General features: G+C 56.8%; 3 protein-coding genes across 3 annotated transcripts; 1 reads left to right on the top strand and 2 right to left on the bottom strand.

Moving 5' to 3' along the window:
• Window positions 1-1,202: 1,202 nt before the first annotated feature.
• On the bottom strand, window positions 1,203-1,702 carry Pth2 (parathyroid hormone 2). The gene is made up of 2 exons (XM_057760880.1): window positions 1,536-1,702; window positions 1,203-1,377 (listed from the first exon to the last, which is right to left on the bottom strand). Exons 1-2 carry the CDS (start codon window positions 1,700-1,702, stop codon window positions 1,203-1,205), a joined length of 342 nt encoding a protein of 113 aa, XP_057616863.1.
• A 2,530-nt stretch (window positions 1,703-4,232) lies between these two features.
• Gfy (golgi associated olfactory signaling regulator) lies at window positions 4,233-6,838 on the top strand. Its single transcript, XM_057761128.1, has 3 exons — window positions 4,233-5,373; window positions 6,040-6,213; window positions 6,645-6,838. Exons 1-3 carry the CDS (start codon window positions 4,233-4,235, stop codon window positions 6,836-6,838), a joined length of 1,509 nt encoding a protein of 502 aa, XP_057617111.1.
• A 285-nt stretch (window positions 6,839-7,123) lies between these two features.
• Window positions 7,124-18,064, bottom strand: Slc17a7 (solute carrier family 17 member 7). The gene is made up of 12 exons (XM_057761072.1): window positions 17,829-18,064; window positions 13,391-13,643; window positions 12,432-12,550; window positions 12,074-12,188; window positions 11,910-11,997; window positions 11,701-11,787; window positions 11,468-11,610; window positions 10,507-10,656; window positions 10,273-10,405; window positions 9,572-9,682; window positions 9,112-9,239; window positions 7,124-8,432 (listed from the first exon to the last, which is right to left on the bottom strand). Exons 1-12 carry the CDS (start codon window positions 17,888-17,890, stop codon window positions 8,139-8,141), a joined length of 1,683 nt encoding a protein of 560 aa, XP_057617055.1. The 5' UTR covers window positions 17,891-18,064; the 3' UTR covers window positions 7,124-8,138.
• Window positions 18,065-19,752: the final 1,688 nt, after the last annotated feature.

Genomic DNA, 19,752 nt, shown 5'->3' with positions numbered 1-19,752 from the left:
GATGCAGAGGTGGCACTGGAACCCCAGCCCACAAGCTGTTCCCAGTGCCCAGGAGAGGGTTGAGAAGGGAAGGCCCAAGCACTGGGAACGAGACCTGCTGCCTGTGGAGCGAGGTGGGGATGCAGCCTGGAGGTCTGAACCGATCCAAGTGCGGGAGGACAGCCCTGAGCTGGCGCGAAGGTGGAAGGAGCCGCGGGAGGAGGGGGTTTGGAGAAACGTGAGCCTGGTGTGATCTGTTGGAGACAGCGGTCAAAACTCGGATTTCTGGGCGTGAGGTAGCGCCTCGTTACCAACCGGATTGCTGTAGGTGCCGCCCGCTAACCGGTTCTCCTCGGTATCCCGGGCTTCCGAGCGGCAAGCAGCAGCTCCGCCCTCACAGCTAAAGGCCAATGAGGATTCGGTCCGCCTCCAGGAAATGCAAATTTAGGAGGGCGGACTCTCCGGCCTGCTCTAGACCAATCAGGGCGCGGTCCGCTCGCCCCATGTGCTCGCCGAAAAGACCGGTGTCTTGGGCGGGGGGGGGGGGGGGGGAGGTGCGGAATGGGGCCTCCGGAAGCTACGAGCTCTGATTGGTTTCTGCTCCCCAGAACCCCGCGAACTCCAGCGAAGACCTTGGAGACCTTCTGGGCCAGTTGAACAACAGGCCCACAAAGGTTAAGAAACTCCGACCCTATCTGGGCGTGGCGTGGTGGCACACGCCTTGCAGAGGCAGACAGATCTCTGTGAGTTCGAAGCCAACCTGGTCTACAAAGTGAATTCCGGGACAACCAGGATTGTTACAAAGAGGAACCCTGTCTTGAAAAACCTAGGAAGGGGGAAGGAAAAAAAACCTGACCCAGGCGGTGATGACACTCGCGTTTAATCCTAGCACTTGGGAGGATCTCTGAGTTCTAGGCCAGCCTGGTCTACAAGCGTGAGTTCCAGGACAGTCGGGGCTTACACAGAGAAACCCTGTCTCGAGAAAAAAAAAAAAGAAAGAAAAATGGAAAACCTCGACCCGTCACAGAGCTGGATCGGGGCCCCACGACTGTGATAAAAGGAGAGCAGAGTGGCGACGGGATCTGGAGAGGGCAGAGACTCGGAAGGGGACCCCGGAGGCTGTGAAAACCAGCGAGGACGAGGAGGGGCCCCTCCCCATACACCCCTGCCAGGGCGGCTCAGCAAGAAGGCGCAGTCGCTGCGGGGCAGGCTCTTTATTGGGCTCAGGGCGCGTCCAGTAGCAACAGCTTCTGCATGTACGAGTCTAGCCAGCGGCGGCGCTCCAGGGCTGCTAGCAGGCGCGCGCGTTCCCGAAAGGCTGCGTCGTCCGCTAGCGCCAGGCTGCGCCGAGACAGGGGAGTACCCAAGTCCGCCCAGACCCGGCCTGGGGCGCGGAGGCTGCGGGAAGAGAAGTGCAGTGGCTGAGCGCCAGGCCCCACGGACCGCCAGGCCCCATTGCGTTCTAACGTCAAACCCACCTCCACCCCCGCATGTTATCTCGCCTTCCCTTGGGGTGTCTCCTCCTTTTCCTGGGAGTCGGGGGACCTCACACCTACCTGAACACACCAGTGAGGGGCAGGGCAACACCCGAGGCAGGGCCGGTGCCCCAGGGCACAAGCAGCAGCAGCAGCAGAAGCAGCAGCCGCCGCTCTCGGGGGCTCCTGGACACCTGGCAGGTCTCCATCACCTGTGGACACAGGGGACAGGATCTCGATGTCGTCATACAGCCCTGAACCTGGGAACCCACCGTCCAACACTCACCATCAGCCTCCCGCCGGGCGCCCTACCGTGCAGTTAGCTCAGGCAGCAGTGCTCACAGCCCCCCTTATATACCAGCACAACCCCCGCCTTGGCAGTGACGCAGGCCGGGCAGGGGGCGCGGGGTCACTCCACCCCACGCTCATTAGGAGCCGCCAGCGGTAATGAGAAGCCTGGTGGGGGCCTCTGCTGCTGTGGCCGCCACCAACTAATTGGGACCCAGAGCTGGTACTGAAGAAGGGGAATGGGGGAAACAGACAGAGAGAAGGACACAAGGGGTGTGTCAGAGGGATAAAAATAGAGACTGCAGAGGGGGACCATTAGAGCACCAGTCGGGGACACAGAGAGAGGCAGAGAAGAGAGAGAGCAGAGGAATCTGAGAGGAGAAAGAGGGAAGGAATAACCTCCAGACAGACAAAGACAGGGTGCCCTCGGAAGGAAATAACAGGAAGAGAGGAAGGCCTGAGGGCTCTGGAGATGGAGAGGAAGGCTGAGAGAAGAGGGTGTGGAGAGGACAGGAGAGCTCAGCAGAGACAGGCAGGGAGGGAGGGAGAAGAGCTAGCAGTGTGTAAACAAGTGAAGTCACCCCTGTGAGTGGGACACAGAGGCCCCGGGCTTCCACAGGGTTGTCTTACCCCTTCCCCCCAGGGACACCTGGATGTGGTGAAGATAAGGCATGTTTAAAGGGGGCTCCCAAGGACACCCCATAGTGCAGTACACCTCATGTCAGCACTCAGAAGGCAGAAGCAGGAGAACCACCGCAAATCTGAGGCAGGCACGCGCGCCTGTGTATGTGTGTGTGTGTTACAAAGACTGTCTCAAAGGAGGGACAAATAGAGACACCCTCCTCCCATACCATGGGCAAAGGAGGGGGGGGGCGCAAGCTTGAGAGGAGAGGTCCAAGCCTGGGATCCCAAACTTGAAGGTGGTCAAGACAGGGCCTCAGACCCCTGGGTTCTGGCAAGGGGGACACCTGGAAGCCTGAATTCTTTATTGTGAAGGGGACAGAGTCACCTAGTGGAATCAAAGTGGAAAGGTACCAGGGACTTGGGTTTGGTTGGGGAAATTGGAAAGGGTCCAGGACTTTTTTGTTTTCAAGACAGATTTCTCTGTGTAGCCCTGGCTGTCCTGGAACTCGCTCTGTAGATCAAGCTGACCTAGAACTCACAGACATCTGCCTCCCAATTGCTAGGATTAAACGTGTGTACCACCACTGCACAACTGGTGCAGGGCTGACATATGGGGAGTTTGTTCTGTCTGTTGGGCTGGTAGTTTCCAGGAGGTTTGTGTGTGTTTAATTGGTTTTATTTTTGTTTTCACACTGCAGCCCAGGCTGGCCTGGAACTGGTTCTGTAGCCCAGGATGGCCTCAAATTTGTGGCAGCTTTCCTAAAAGCCTCAGCCTCCCAGATGCTGGAATCAAAGGCATGAACCACCGCCTGGCTCTTGTTTTATTTTGAGACAGTCCTGCTAGGTAGCCCAAACTAGCCTGGATCTCACTATGGTCACGCAAAGATGGTTTTGAACTCATAATTCCACCTCAGCCTGTCAAGAACAAGGATCACAGGCCTGTACCATCATGCCTGGCCAAACCTTGCCTTCAAAAGGAAAATAATTTGGTTAAATCCTAACTTCCTTCTCTGCCATAATGATGAGGTCCTATGTCTGTTTCTTTAAGAACCTCAGCTTGTTGCTAGGCTCCCACGATTCCCCAGGGAGGGGGTCAGGTGCGTCACCTGTGTGCCTCTGGGACCCTAGTGCCTGCCCCTTCCAGCGCCATTCGGCAGCACTCCCTGCCTGCCTCTTTGTCCAGCGCTGATCATCTGTTGCTGTCCTGGACACCCCTGCACAGGTAAGAGACCCCATGACCCCATGACCCTGTCTCACCCACGCTCACTCCTCTGTCTCTAGGCCACCACCGAAGCCAGGGTCCATCCTCTATAAACATCCTGCCTCCGACCCCATCAGGCCGAGGAGTCTACACCTCACATCACTACTTCTCAAAGGCCTGGAACACAGATCTAGACATCTGACCCGTGGTCCAGGGATCCCATGTCCTTTCCCCCGTAACCCCCAGCCCTTCACTCTGTGGGACTCAGAGCCCAGTAGCTTCCTTTTCAGGGTCTTGGAGTCTTCCTCAAAGACTTCCTAACTCAGCTTGGGTCCCCAGCATCCTGGTAGGAGAAGGTCGCCCCATGTCCCCTTGGCCATCTGATACCTTCTGAAGGTAGAATCTAACATTTGTGGGGCCATGGCATCATTATGTCCCAAGTTTTCAGGGACCCCACTGGGAAATGCACTACCACTCCCAAATCCCTGAACTCCTGTAACCTTAGTGACCACAGCTACCAGCCCACACCAGGGACTTGCGATTGGGTTTTGCTAGAGTCCCTGGACAGAGGGAGTGTGGCCCCTGGGAGTGGGTGTGACTCCAGGATGCTTTGGCTTTAACCTCTTCCTACCTACTCCTTCCACAGCTATAGAATTCTCTGAGCCATGCAGCCCTTCAGCCCCATCTTCTTCCTACTCTTCCTCCTTGGTTGTTTGGGTTCCAAGGCGGCTCCCCCAGCCTCTCTGCCCGTGGGCTCTGACCCCCAGGAGATGGTCCAGCCCTCTAGGATGCCCACTGGTGCCGTAGAAAGTTCTCCTGGAGACGGGCCCACGCCCGGATACCCTGCAACAGTTCTTCCTGAGCTCAAGACACCACCCTCAGCTCCCCCTCATATTCCCACGAAAAGCTTAAGTGAGACCCTCAGCCCCAGCCTCTCAGACTCTCCGGAGACCCCCACGCCTGCCCAGCTCACAACCTCAGGCACAGAATCCCAGAATGCTTCACAAACAAACCCCTCCAAAGCAACACTGCCAGAATCTTCTGAGACCCCCAAACCTGACCTGAGGTTTCTTGAAACCCAAAACCCTGATCCCTTCACAGCTTCACCCCCAGAATCTCCTGACGCTGAACATATTGATCCTACACCAACAGCACACCAAGACTCCCCTGAAACCCCCAAAGAACATACCCCCCAAATCACTCCTGGCGAAGAGCCTAAGACACCAAGTCCTGGCCCCACTCAGCTCCTCAGCTCCAAATCCCTAGGGACCTATGACCCTGGTACCCCCAGAACCCTAAATTCTGCCTTACTGCCAACCAGTCATCCTGACCTGACAGAAACTCCCCAGCCAGCATCTCTCATCACCCACAATTCCAATACCACTGACATCCCCCAAACACAGTTCCCCACAACCCTCAACCAAAAGGCAACAGAGGCAGCTGTGAGCTCTGATTTGGAAACCACCACTAGTCTTCCTGCCCAACCAACAGCAGCCTTCAGGGAGGAAACAGCCACACCCAGTGAACCAGGCTTGAGTCCCAGCCCAGCAGCCCCTGCAGCCACCCAAGTTGCCACTCCTGGCCTGTCCACCTCGGATTTCCTAGGAACCAAAGAGCTTAGCGTACCCCAGAACTCGGGCTCTAAAGGTCCAGATACCCCTCCTTCCTCAGCACGGATTGTAGGCCCCCCAGCTCCTATAGACAAGGCCAATCAGGTAGCCCCTGGGATGCTGCAGGCCCCTCAGAGACACAGCCGAGGAGAGACAGTCAACACTATCATCGTGGTGGAACGGGTGAAGGAGACTGGTGAGGATCTCAAGGCAGAGGGCTGGGCCTGGATCCTGGGTCTGAGGGAGGAGGGTTGGGCCTGGATCCTGAGTCTGAGGGAGGAGGGTTGAGCCTGGAGCCTTGGGTCTGGAGGGAGGAGAACTGGGCCTGGAGCCTTGGGTCTGAGGGAGGAGGGCTGGGCTTGGAGCCTTGGGTCTGAGGGAGGAGGGCTGGGCCTGGAGCCTTGGGTCTGAGGGAGGAGGGCTGGGCCTGGAGCCTTGGGTCTGAGGGAGGAGGGCTGGGCCTGGAGCCTTGGGTCTGAGGGAGGAGGGCTGGGCTTGGAGCCTTGGGTCTGAGGGAGGAGGGCTGGGCCTGGAGCCTTGGGTCTGAGGGAGGAGGGCTGGGCCTGGAGCGTTGGGTCTGAGGGAGGAGGGCTGGGCCTGGAGCCTTGGGTCTGAGGGAGGAGGGCTGGGCCTGGATCCTGGGTCTGAGGGAGAAGGGCTGGGCCTGGAGCCTTGGGTCTGAGGGAGGAGGGCTGGGCCTGGATCCTGGGTCTGAGGGAGAAGGGCTGGGCCTGGAGCCTTGGGTCTGAGGGAGGAGGACGGGGTCTGAGGGAGGAATGCAGGGCCTGGAGTCTTGGCTGTGAGGGAGGAGCTGGGTCTGAGGGATGAAGCACTCTGTTCAAATGGCTGTGTCATCTCTCAGGGGTGACTCTGGTCAGCCGCCCACGAGGCTCCATCAGTGGAGCCCTGTGCCTGTTCTTCGCGGGGACCGGGATGCTAATTGGCATATTCCTCCTGCTGTGGTGTCTGTACCGCAGAGCCTCCAGACACAGGTCCTTCGCACACCACCGTCTCCAGGACAGCGGGGAGGAGCCAGGTGAGTTCTCACTCTCTGCGGGATCCCTCAGGGTGCCTTATCCAGATCTGGGGACTTAGCACTCCCTTCTAAAGAACACAGACCCGGGCTGGAGAGATGGCTCAGAAGCTGCCAGAGGACCCAGGTTCAATTCCCAGCACACACACGGCAGCTCATAACTGTCTGTAGCTCCAGTTTCAGATGGTGTGACACCTTCACACAGACATACATGCAAGCAAAACACGAGTGCACATGAAATAAAATAATTAAAAAAAAAAAGAAAAACACAGACCCCCCCCTTCCTGTCCCAGGTAAGTGTAAAGTCTGGTCCCTATGTCTGAAATAATTCCCCACCACCACCACCATCCTCCTCTGAGATAGGATCTCACTGTGTGTACACACACGCACGTGCACACACACGTACACGCCTGACCCCACCCTTGCCCCTGCAGTCTTGCACCTGGACGCCCCGAAGGACCCCGTGGACCTCTACTTCTATGCCCCCGACGCGTGGGTGCCCTCGCACATCGCCACGCAGCAGCCGCCTCCCACGCCCGCACTGCCGCCCAAGCTGCCCCCTCCGCCCCGCGGGCCGCAGCGCCTGGAAGCCCTGTCGCCGGCCGCGCTGTCTCCCAACTTTGTCTGAAGGCAGCAGCACCGCAGGCCCGAGCCAGCCTCGACGCCCAGAGGAGCCGCAGAGCCAAGCAGAGCCTCCCAATAAACCACCTTCCTCCCCAGCGTCTGCGCCCAGTGCTTGGCGAAGGGCGGGGGTGGGGGGAGGGCTCAGTGGAGAAACTGAGGCCCGGGGTGGAGCCTGGGTCTGCGCACCCGCACTCCCTAGGCCAGGACGTGGCTTGGGGCCGAGGGAGGACTGGGGTCCGCCCGGCCCTCGGCTCTCGTGACCCACATCGGGCGACAGCCTAATCTGTACACCAAAGCGTTTATTGGGAGTGGATGGGGCAGGGCAGGGTTCACGGCACAGAGACAGACACCAGGACACAGCCCTGCACCGGGAGCAGCCCCTGCCCCCAAGCCTGCTCCTCTCCTCCCACACCTTCCCCAGACGGCTGAGCTGAAAGAGGGGTGTCTATGAGGGAAGCACCCCAGGTTTGGAGTCATTTAGCCCCTGAGGGACACAACAAACGGTCACTGAGAAACTGAGGGCAGTTTGAACCACCCAGGGAAGTAAAGTGCAAGGATTTTGGGGGAAAGGGAGACCCTGAAACCGCCCCCCCCCCAGGGGAGGGGAAGAAGTGACGGCTTCCAGCCACTACTTAGACCTGAAAACTGAGTCAGAAAAAGAGCACGGGTGAGCGGAGCCACGTCGGCCATTTCCCTGGACATTGTACTAAACTAAGGACAAGGCCTGGCAAACCGCTGCTGCTGGGGGGTTGGGGGGGGAAGGAGTGGTGGGACTTGAAACCGCCATTTCCCCTCAAAACGCTGGTGAGAATCGGTCCTTGGAATGGCGGGCGAGGTTGGTGGTTGGTGGAACCAACCGGGGAAATGCAGAATTAATTTCCAGGAAAGCCCTGGAACTGACGGGGTGATCATGGATCTTTCAGAGTTGGGGACCAGCTGAATAATCTTGGGGTAGCCTGAGAATCCCTGGGGTCCTAGGAAAAGGTGGAACCTCAAAAGCACAAGAGAAAGAGGTTGAACTGTCCATCCAAACAAAGCCCTGAAAGGAGAGATTTGAAACCACACAGGCAGACAGGCGGAGAACAACCTCCGGGGGGTTGGGTATCCGTGAAACCGCTACTGCAGCTTCACCCCTTGAGGAGGAGGGAAGGGAAGAGGGCTGGCTGGACAGCACTGCGAACGAGGGAGACTTGCATCTTAGGCCTGAGGCAGGACAGAGCGGAGCGGGTTCCTCCACACTGCCGACAGGCTAGAGGTGTGTCAGTGGAGGTCCTGGAAACTGCCAATCAGTGGGAGGCACGTGGTCAGTAGTCCCGGACTGGGGGCGGGGGCCTCGGAGGCTGAACTGTGCTGTGCGTGGCCCCATAGGAAGGGGGAGGCGCTGGGGGCGCCCCCGGAGGCTCAGCCTCGTCTTCCATTTCACTTTCGTCACTGCCAGCCAGCTGGTCGTGGCCCACGAAGCCACACTTCTCCTCGCTCATCTCCTCCGGCTCCGCCCACGGCTGCTTCTCTCCCGAAGCAAAGACCCCATAGAAGATGACACCCCCATAGTGCACCAGGGAGGCGATGAGGAACACGTACTGCCACTCCTCCCGAGTCTGGGGGCAGACAACACAACACGGCACTAAGTCAAAAGAGGGAGGGACACACCTGTCGGGCCAGCACGGGCCACAGGAGATGCTCTTTAAAAATACATGTACGGGGGCTGAAAGGATCGCTCGGCGGTTGAGGGGTCTTCCTGCTTTTACGGAAGTTCAGTTCCCGGCACCCACACTAGGCAGCTCACAATGACCCGGCGGGCGCCCCCGGCCTCTGTGGGCACAGCACTTCACGTGTGCACACACAACTGAGAACAACAGGAGGCCAGGGGTGGGCACGCGCGAGACGGAGGCAGGCGGGTCCCTGTGAGTCCGAGGCCAGCCAGGACCACGCGATGAGCCTCTGCTAGAGGCGCTACCACCCTGCCGGCCTGCTTCTATCCCTGGGACCCACGTGGTGGAAAGAGGGAATACATATCCCATAGCACAAAATAGCTCACACGTTCTAAGTCAATAAAAAAATTAAACTAATAAAAATAGATTTTTTTTGAGATAAAAATCTCTGAGTTTGGGGCCAGCCTGGTCTACAGAGTAAATTTCTGGGTAGCCAGGACTACACTGAGAAACCCTGTATTGGAAAAAAGAAAGAAAGAAAGAAAAATGGAGAGATAAAAGAAAGGGAGAGGAGGGAGGCTGGTACTGGAAGGTTCCAGGCATTCATCAGGAGGTCTGTGCTAACCTTGTGCTTGGTCATTGCACCCACGATGATGGGGCACACCATCCCAGACAGTGTGCCCACGCCATTGGAGATGCCCATCAAGATGCTGGCATAGCGAGGGGCGATGTCCAGGTGGTTCACGTTAAACCCTGGTGGGTATCAAGTCAGCAAACGTCACACCAGACCCTCATGAGGGTCACACCCGCCCCATCCCCCGTGCTCCTGGAGCACTCATTTTTAAAATGTACACGTATTATGTGCACGTCTGTGAGGATATATACATGTGAGTGCAATGCCCATAGAGGCCAGAAGAGGGCGTGGGATTCACTACTAGCGGGTTAGGTAGCCCGTGGGAACAGAATTCAGGTCATCTGGGAGAGTAGCAAGTCTTCTCTGCTGAGACAGCTGTGTTGCTCCCGAGGAGCCCATTCCAGTACTGAGCTGACTCCAGTACCCCCAGCTACCCATCTGGGGTTCTCACCAGAGATGGCGAAGCCGCTGAAGCCCACAGCCAGGACAAGGAAGGAGATGGCCACACCCTTGGAGTGTGAATATCCAACCACCAGCAGCAGCGTGGCTTCCATCCCAAAGCCTGTGAAGGACCAAGTCTCCCGAGTCTCTACTGTGACCCCACTGGCCACCCTGCACACATTCCCAGCTGGTTTCACCCCAGCCCCCATCTGTTGACCCCATCTGGTGACCTCTGACCTGCGGAAGACCTGACTCCAGTTCCACCAAACCAGAGTGGATCCTGCTTCCCCAAACCCAACCCAGTCCATGTGTTCTGGCTGCCCTGCCTTAAAAGGGCCCACTGTGATCCCACCTTCTGACTAGGCCACACTCTGCAACTCAGATCTATGTCCTTATCACATAAGGAAGCCTGGGACCCCACTCTCAACCATCTTGCTAGGTCCCCACCCATGACCTGTCTCTCTGAAACCCCAGTTATGGCCACTTTAGGACTCTAGGTGTTAGAGTTATATAGGACTCAGGCCCCGCCCCCTTCCAGCTTGGACTATATCTACACCACCTGGGTCTGTACTCATCCGCCTAAGATTTCCACGTGGCGGTCTCCAATCCTGATGTCATGAAGCTGTTGCACGCTGCCCTTACTCAGGAGGGGGGTCATGCCCTTTGACCCCCCCCCCTTGTGCTGTGCTCTGCCCTGGCCCCACCACTCACCCCCGCAGTTCATCAACTTTCGCACATTGGTGGTGGACATTATCCGGCGACTGCGCAGAAAGTCGGCAATCTGGCCCCCGATGGGCACGATGATGGTCATGACCAGGTGGGGCAGCGCAGACACCAGGCCCACCTGCGGGAACAGGTCATGGGCAGCCACTCCTCCATGCTCGCCTGGGGATGCAGGCACCTTCTCCCTCACCCCCACCAAGTCCCCTACGCCTGCCCGCCAACCTTGCTGATCTCAAAGCCAAACACTTCTTCAAAGTAGGCAGGCTGGGAGATGAGGAGCAGGTAGAAGGTCCAGCTGCGGCAAAAGTTGGCCACAATGATGGCATAGACGGGCATGGATGTGAAGAAGCGCCTCCAGGGTGTGTTAAACTTCTGTGGGGGAGGGGAGGGGAGGGCAGACCGTGCTAAGACAGACGCTGGGCTTGGGAGCGTCATGTCCCTTCAGGGACCCCACCATAGCTCACTGGGGCCTCAGGCATGGTCCTCATCTTTACTCTCAGGGACTTGGGAATTCTAAACCTCCAGCTTTGAGGTTGCATTGTAAGGACGAAGGACGGGTCCTGACCCCAGGGGTCCTTCAGTTTCAGATGCTGAGCCCCATGAGAGCCCATAAACGTGAGCCCAGTAGAATGTCCACTCAGTCACTCCACAGAGTGTAGCCATAGCCACAGCAACACAAGCAAAACCTCGAGTTCTAATCCCCTCGACTGCGTTTCACCAGGCCTCCTCTGTGGTCCTGACGCAGCCACCTTATACGAACTCTAGGTCCTCAACTCCATCCAGCCTAATATGGAATCTAGCCTAGGTATTTTCATTTTCTTTTTTGTTGTTTGCTTGTTGGTTTTCAGTAGTGGGAATAAAACCCATGACCTCATGTATGCTAGGCAGGCACTCTGTCATTGAGCCACACCCCGCCCCTCACTGGGGGATTCTGGGCAAATAATCTACCTGTGAGCTACACCCCTAACCCACTTTTCACCAAATTTCCTAGCTTGGCCTTGAACTCACTTTATAGCCTGACCTGGAACTTGCAATTCTCCTGCCTCAGCCCCTCAAGTAGCTGGGATGCATCACCACGCCCCCCCATTCGGCCCCAGCCTTTTGCTTGTAGTCCTGTCTCCTGTGAGATTTGAGCCAGCACCCTCCTCTCTGCCCTGCCCAGCCCTGCAGCCTCACAACCAACCGTCACGGGGTTCATGAGCTTGGCACTCTCTCCGATGGCATCCTCGATGTATTTGCGCTCCTCTTCTGAGATGCTGGGGTGCAGTGCAGGGGACTCATAGGAGACCAGCAACCAGAATAGGTACCAGAAGATCCCGAAGCTGCCTGGGGTGGGCAGGAGGGAGAAGGGAGCAGGGTGACATCGGCCTCACTCAGCCCCGGGGCCACCCAGAGCCACGCAGTCAAGTCCCTCACCATAGACATAGAAGACAGAGCTCCATCCTGAATACTGCACCAGGACCCCAGCGAGGGGCATGGCAACCACTGCCCCGGCATAGGAACCTAAGGGAGCGACGAGGGTAGAAAACAGGCCTGTCTTCCCTGGACCCAGGAACCTGCCACTTAAGCTGAGATCACAGCTCAGCCCCCCCTCACACAGGAGCCGGCCCCCAGCCCCTTCTCACCGCAAAAGGCCGTCGTCGCCAGGCGACTCCGTTCTAAGGGAGGGGCCCATTTGCTCCAGATGCCATGGCAGGCAGGGTATGTGACCCCCTAGGGAGGGAGCACGGAGGTCAACGAGAAGAGGTGGGGTCACAGAGGGGAGCAGGGCTTATGGGACAGACTTTACCTCCACCAATCCCTGCAAGATCCTCACGAAAATGACACAGCCGTAGTGGACTCGGGCTGCTGAGGGGATCAACATGTTTAGGGTGGAGGTAGCCACAATGGCAAAGCCAAAGACCCTGTTGGAAAAGGCGGGGGAGACGGCAGGAGCAGTGAGGCAGGCATGTGGTCCCAGCCGTCTAGCCTTCCCAGCGCCCCTAAAATTTTGCTCTTCCTGCCCACAACAGGACTCAAGGCCACCTGAGATTTGCCCTCAAACAGGGACCCTCCCAGCTTCCTGCAGCCAAGTCCAGGACCACGCTCGCTCGAGCTCCGACACACACAACTGCACTTTCCGCCACCCCGAGACTCCACCACTGTACCTGTTGGCTGCGAATTTTTGGCAGATAAATCCTCCAGGAATCTGAGTAACAATGTAGCCCCAGAAAAAGGAGCCATGGATGAGGCCGACAGTCTCTGGATCCCAGTTAAACTGGGCTTTCTGCGGGTCAAATACACATCAAACTAGCCACCCTCCAGACTCATCCCTCCACCAATCAGCACCCACAGACCATCAGCAACAAGAGCCCCTCCCCTTCCCCAAGCCTGCCAATCAGAGCTCACTGGAGCTCCGCCCTTCCACGTTGCCAGGGCTTACATTTTAGCTACAAGCTCTGCTGCCTAGTTCTACTTGCTTGCTTACCTCAGTATCCCCTCCCTGAACATCCCCCAAGTGTGGGGGTGACTGCCTCCTGTTTGTGGACAGACCTGTATGGGCTCTAGGCAGGGCCAAGAGGCAGCTAAATTAGGGGTGTTCCTTACTATATTGCAGCAAAGGTTGGGGCTTCAGGTAAGCTACAGACCAAACTAAGATTTTTTTTTTCTTTTCCCAGTTATGGGCATGGCTTCTGGAATACCCAAGTTAAAACAGCATAAATCTGAGCTTGGACGAGGCTTTATGTGTGGGCCAGAACTAATCAGGTGGACAAAGGCAGAGGTCAGTCTGGAAAGGATCTTAAGACAGGAGTGAAATTGTTTGCATGTAACCCTGGGACGTAAACGCGGGACACAGCTGTAAGTGAACCGGTTACAAGGGCCAAAAGTGGACCCAGGTAATGAATATCAAACCTAATACCAGTGTGACCATTCCTAATCTGGGATGGAAAGGGGCGGAGCTTTCTTTATACCAGGGCGTGATTTAGGAAGGCAGGGACTGCAAGAGTAAGGTCAGATCTATAGAGAGGCACGGATGGGCAGGACCACGGAATTGTAGCTGGGAAGGAGTGTGAACTGGCCGCTTGTGCCAACATGGGCCGTGAGCAGGGCTCGCCAGAGCAGCTACCTGCACCACAACGTGGCCCCCACGATGGGTCGTGCTGTTGTTGACCATGGACACGATGGCCACACCCAGGTTGCAGCGGATGCCGAAGCTGATGCAGAAACCCAGGCCGCTCATGATGGCGATGATGTAGCGGCGCGGCAGGCCAAAGCAGGTGCAGTCCACCACAGGCGGGTCCCGTGTGTGCGTGGTCACTGGGCGACCGTCGGCGCTCAGCTCCAGTGTCTCTGCGCCTTCCTGACGCTTCTCTAGCAACCTGCAGGGCGGCGAGAAGCAAAGACTCAGCAGTCCAGGCCCCTCCTCCCGGTGACACAGGGGTTCCCGGCTTAACCTTGCTTTGCTGCCCTCACTAGGATGCAGGCATGGTTCCCTCTCCTCCTTGTGACACAGTAGTGCATGGCAAAACCCATGTCTCTTGTTAGACCTCGGAATTCCTTCCAGTCCCAGGAGTCCAGACCACTAGCTCTCTCCTGCCTGGATTCCACTCTAAGGTCAAGATCTTCAATCACCTCCCCAGCCTTCTCCCCTCTCTCCACTAGGGAGTTAGAGATTCTACACTATCCTTTGGAATCAAAGAGCAGGTGCCTGCAAGCCCCTACTGCAAGCTCCAGGACTGTCCCCAGCCCCCTCCAGCAGATGCAGAGTCGAGTCTATTTGAGTCAGCAAAGGTACAAAGGAGGGACCTGCGTGCAAAGGTGTCAACAAAGCAGATGCTTCCAAGCCACCTCGGCTATATATACAGACCCCTCCCCCTGCCGCTGGTCGCCCTGCCCTGCTTTTAAGCCCCAGATATGGGGCTGAAGTCCGTTCCCACACATGTGGGTTTGGGAGTCTGACTTGAGCCCCCTGGGGAATCTAGGGTTCAGACTGTCAGCCTCAGGAGCAGGGAGGGGGAGTGATGGCTGGTGTCCTGGCAGGGGACAGATGGCCCTGGTAGGGAGACTGGCGCATTCTTTCCCCAGCTTGACTCTCGCCTCCGCCCGATCTGCATCCAGGATTGAGTGTGAGGAAGGATAGGGCTCATGGAGGGGCTGTCTCCCGGCCAGAGAGAGGCTGCTGGAGACAGATGGGGAGAGACCAGAGGGGCGGGGAGATTGCTGAGATGGGACGACAAAGACTGGGACAGAAACGTGGGGGTAGGCAGAGAACGAGCCAAAGATTTGGGGAAGGGGCAGGAACCTAATGGAAGGCTAGAGACTCAGAGAGAGAGAGAGAGACACCAAAAGACGGGGAGATGACAGAGACCTAGCGAAAGGGAGACAGGGTCAGAGAACGAGACAGACAGACAGACTCAGGAGAGAGAGCAGGAACTAACTGACGTTCAAGTAACAGACACATAGGTGGGTGAGGTGGGCAGAGTCTCTGATATCAGAAAATGGAGAGATGAAGAGATCTCAGGACTAACGGTCAAGGTCAGTGAGGTCCCTGAAGGATGGAGACCTCGAAAGTTCAACGCAGCCCCTCGGAGGTGGGTAGGCAGTCAGGGGATCGGGCCGGATCCCAGGAAGGGGCCAGAACAGATGGAGGCGAGGGAGACTAGGGCGGGGGAGGAAAGAACAGCCAGACGGGCTGGGGGGAGGGGGGACCAAAGAACACTTAAGGAGGTGGGGAGGGGCAGGCAAGAAACCAGGCCTGTAATCCCAGCACTTGTGAGGCTGAGGCAGGAGGATTGCTGCCATTTCAAGACCAGCCTGGTCTACCGAGTGAGACGATGAGGGACAGAGGAGATGGAGCCCAGTCGGCAGAGTGCTGGCCTAGCACTGTACGAAGGCCTGAGTTCTAACCCCAGAATTGCACATGCCAGGTGTGTTGGTGCACATCTGTAATCACAACACTTGGCTGAGGCAGGAGGATCAGGAGTTCAAGGTCATCCTTGGCTACGTAGTTGAAGCCAGCCTGGCTAACACCAGACTTTGTCTCAACAAAGCAAGCCATATGGGGACTCTCACCTTTAGCTACAGTACAATACGACAGAGGCAGGTTCTCTCTGAGTTCCAGCCCAGCCAGGGGTGCACGAGAGCCTGTCAGAAAAGGGAGGCTGACCTGGGGATAGAAAGAGGGGGGCCTGGTCTGGGGAGAAAGAGAGAGGGTGCAGAGAGCACCAAAGGAAAGAAGATAGAAAGAAACAGGGAGGCGTCAAAGACTGGGACTCAACGCCCCAGAATGAACATAGGCTGGAGGGCCCCGCATGTTCGCCTCCAGAGAACATTACCTGTGAGACTGGAGTTTGACCCAGGTTGATTTCTGATATTTGACTGACTGAAACTGCAGGTGTGGGTCTAGCCCCAGAATGTCGACATGTGCTGTTTACATTAGGTGTGGGCTCTCGCTAAGGGTTTTCAGACAGGGACTCTGAAACAGCTGGCCACGACAGGGGCAGTGCAGGTGGGGCGGGCCAGGTGAGTGTGCATCCAACCCAGCACTGGGAGACAGAGGCAAGGTGACCTGTGCTGGGGCCAGCCTTGGCTACCGGAGCCCTTGTCACAGAATACCAAGAGTCACAAAGAAGCCCCATCTCTCTGAATGACCCCAACTAGGCCAAGGACTTGGTGAGGGAATGTTCCTTAGGGTGGCGTGTCCCCAAAGGAAGATGTGTCTCAACTGCTCTCTGAAGATACCTGCCCACTCCCTGCGTCTCCTTCTCCCTATGCCTTGGTAGTTTTTTTTCTGGTTTCTTCCTATTATAGAACTAGGAAACTGAGACTCCAAAAACAGATGTCACAGGTCCAAGGTCACACAGGAGGAAAGCAACTTGGGCCTGATCCAGTCCTGGCCCCCAGCATTGCCCTGCCCAGAACCTGGCCCAAAGAGGCAAGGCTCCCTGGCTCCTGGCTCCTCTTCTTTGTCCGAAGTCACCCTGGGTTACTGGTCCAAGAGACACCCCCAGCCCCCAACTAGCCTCACACATCTCGGTCTCCAGGAACATCTGCAGCTCAGCTCTCGCTCAGGCTGGGAAGGAGAATGACCTGTGTTCAACTGCTACCTTTGGTTCCCAGTCACTGATCCCCCGCTCCACTGTCAAAGGGAATTCTGGATTTTGTAAGCAAATAAATGCTTGCCCCCTCCCCAACTTTCTGCTGCTTCTCCTGGGGTCTCTGAGGTTGGAGAAGAAGGACAAGGCTGGGGACCCAGAGGGAAATGGAGAGAATAAGAGGGAGGACCTGAGGACCATCTCTCCTGCTCTCACCCCCCAGCCCCCTCCACCAGCACGTCTTTCTCTCTAGCTCCCCTGACTTCACACTGGTGTATTTTGAGAAACTCGTGAAAGGAGGCGAGAAAAAAGGGTGGGGAGGGGCTGGGAATTGGAAAACGGAGAGGTGAAGTGTCTCAGCTCCTCCCTCCATCACTGCCCCTCACTGGGTGGAGCACCTCAGCCCCCCATCCACCACTGCCCCCCACTGCACCTTCCTGCCTCCCTCTCATGTCACCTGAGGGTGGGGTTAACTTTGGAGCCAGGTGAGCCACAGCAAGTGGACTATCAGACTGGCACTGGACTCAGGTGGCCCAGTGAGATCACCGAGGACCATGTAAAGATGGACCAGGGCCCTGTATGGAGGAACCGGGGTCTAAGGGCACCATGCCCACGAGGCCATCTCCTCTCCACACTGTGGATAGATATTTTTAGGCTTCTCAGGAGCTGAGTAATTTCTCTGACTTAGAGCCAGAGCTGGGGTTGGGGGTGAGGGGCTGGGAGGTGTCCAGGCTACCTCAAGGGACACTGGGGTCATAGGTTCTGGGTGGAAGCAAATCTCACCCAGTTCTAGGCTATCTCCCTTGGGAAGTCCATATTACTCCCCAAGAGTAATTTGGTTTTTGTGGCCTGAAACTCTCTCACCCCCCAGAACCTGGGATACCCCAGATTTTTCCTCTCAGCTTAACCCCCCTCAAGGACAAGAAACAACAGCCCCAATCCGCTTTAGCTCCAGATTAAATGCCTCCAGGGACAGGACCTGAGAAAGAGGAGAGATGGGGAGAGCCAGGGTGGGAAGATAGAAGTCCAGGGAGAGACAGAGATCAAAGTGGGGACCAGAGGTCCAGAGAGGAAGAGCGGGAGGGGTGCAAGAGGAAGGGTCAGGACTGAACCCAATGGCTCCTGGTCAGAGGGAGGGGACAGAGACCCAGAGGTGAGGGGAAGAGGAGCCTAGGGAGGGGAGACAGATCTAAAGTAAAAAGACAGAAGACAGGTGGACAGAGAATAGGGAGGGATACACAATCTCAAAGAAAAAGGCAAGCCCCAGGTGGGGTGAGGAGCAAGTGGGGGGGGGGGGGGATAATGGACCAGGCAGGACGGGATGACAGCATCCACAGGACGGAATCCTGAACAGCTGGGTGGCCCTCCCCACACCATGCCAGGGTGTCCTCTCTTCCCTCTGTCCGTCTGCTCCAGGGTGGAAAGGGGGCATCCTCACCATTCCCCTCCCAGGAACCCCACCAAGCTCACCGGTGTAGCTTCCCCAGGGCGCGCCCCGCCAGCTTCCGAAACTCCTCCTGCCGGAACTCCATGGTGGCTGTGCCCACGCGGGTGCCCTGCCAATCCCCCCGCCCGCGGGCCCGGGCGGCCGCGTCCGGGATCCCGGGGTCCGCCCCGGCCCGGCCCGGCCCCGCAGCTCCGCTCGGGGGGGAACCAGGCTGAGAGTGCCAGCTGCCCGGGGCTGTTGCGGGACTGAACGTCGGGGGGCGGGGCGGGGCGGGGCATTCACGCCCACCCAACGAGGCCCCACCCCTTGCAGTCAGGGCCCTTACTCTCCTCCCACCCAGCTACCTGGACTGCAGGCCAGTCAGCTAAGCCCCTTATCTTGCAGGCTAGACCCTTTCTCTCCTTTAACTCTCCCGTCCCAGAGCCTCTACCTGGTCATCTCAAGGCCACGCCCTTGGAACCGAACTCTGAATTGCCTAGTGCCCCACTACAATCCTGTTACCAAATTACTCCGCACCGTCCACGCTCTCTAGGTCCCTCCCTCCCTGATCTCCGTGCTGAGCTCACTTCTCCATCTGATCTTTGACTTTCTCATTTTCTTTTCCTAAAAAAAAAAAAAAAAATGAGACGGGAGGGGATAATGCAAGCCATTAATTAATCCCGGGACTTGGGGAGGCAGAGACCCTGTCTCAAAAAACAAACAAAAAACAGCCGGGAAGCCGGGCAGTGGTGGTGCACACCTTTAATCTCAGCACTCAGGAGACAGAGGCAAGCGGATCTCTGTGAGTTCAAGGCCAGCCTGGTCCACAGAGTGAGTTCCAGGACAGGCTCCAAAGCTACACAAAGAAACCCTGTTTTTTTTTTGTTTGTTTGTTTATTTGTTTTGTTTTGTTTTTTTGGTTTTTCGAGACAGGGTTTCTCTGTGGTTTTGGAGCCTGTCCTGGAACTAGCTCGTGTAGACCAGGCTGGTCTCGAACTCACAGACATCCGCCTGCCTCTACCTCCCAACTGCTGGGATTAAAGGCGTGCGCCACCACCGCCCGCCTTGTCTTTTTTGTTTTTTTGTTTTTTTTTGGTTTTTCGAGACAGGGTTTCTCTGTAGTTTTGGTGCCCGTCCTGGAACTAGCTCGTGTAGACCAGGCTGGCTTCGAATTCCCAGAGATCCACCTGCCTCTGCCTCCCGAGTGCTGGGATTAAAGGCGTGCGCCACCACTGCCCGGCAGAAACCCTGTTTCGAAAAACAAAACAACAACAACAACAAAAGCTGGGCAATGATGGCGCACAGCTTTAATCCCAGCACTTGGAGTCAGAAGCAAAGTGAATCTCTGAGTTCGAGGCCAGCCTGGTCTATAACACAAGTTCCAGGACAGTCAGGGTTACACAGAGATGAAGCAATTGATTTTGTTTAGGGCTGGGCATGGTGGCACACACCTCTTATCCTAGCTCTTGGGAGGCAGAGGCAAGTGAATCTCGAGTTCAAGACCACCTGATCTATAGAGAGTTGCAGGACAGCCAGAGCTACACAGAGAAACCTTGTCTCAAAAGAAAAAGGTTTTTGTTTTTGTTTTTAAAATTTTTAATTTTATGTGTGAGCATAGAATGTCATATAGAAGGCCAGCATGTCTATCTGCACTACTTGTATGCCTAGCAGCTGCGCACACTTAAAAGTAACATTGAAGCAGGGCAGTGGTGTCGCATGCCTTTAATCCCAGCACTAGGGAGGCAGAGGCAGGCGGACCTCTGTGAGTTCGAGGCCCCTGTCTCGAAAAACCAAAATAAATAAATAAATAAAAGTAGCATTGAATCCCCTGGACTGGAGTTGTGAGTCGCCATGTGGGTTCTGGGAACTGAACCCAGGGCCTCTGGAATTACCACAGAGCTATCTCTCCGGCCCCATCTTTCCTTTGGGGTGGGTCCCAGAGCCACACACATGCTAGGCAAGTCCGCA

The sequence above is a fragment of the Chionomys nivalis genome (assembly GCF_950005125.1).
Source record: "Chionomys nivalis chromosome 23 unlocalized genomic scaffold, mChiNiv1.1 SUPER_23_unloc_1, whole genome shotgun sequence".
Classification (NCBI taxonomy): domain Eukaryota; kingdom Metazoa; phylum Chordata; class Mammalia; order Rodentia; family Cricetidae; genus Chionomys; species Chionomys nivalis.
This window is presented reverse-complemented; position numbering and strand designations above follow the sequence as displayed.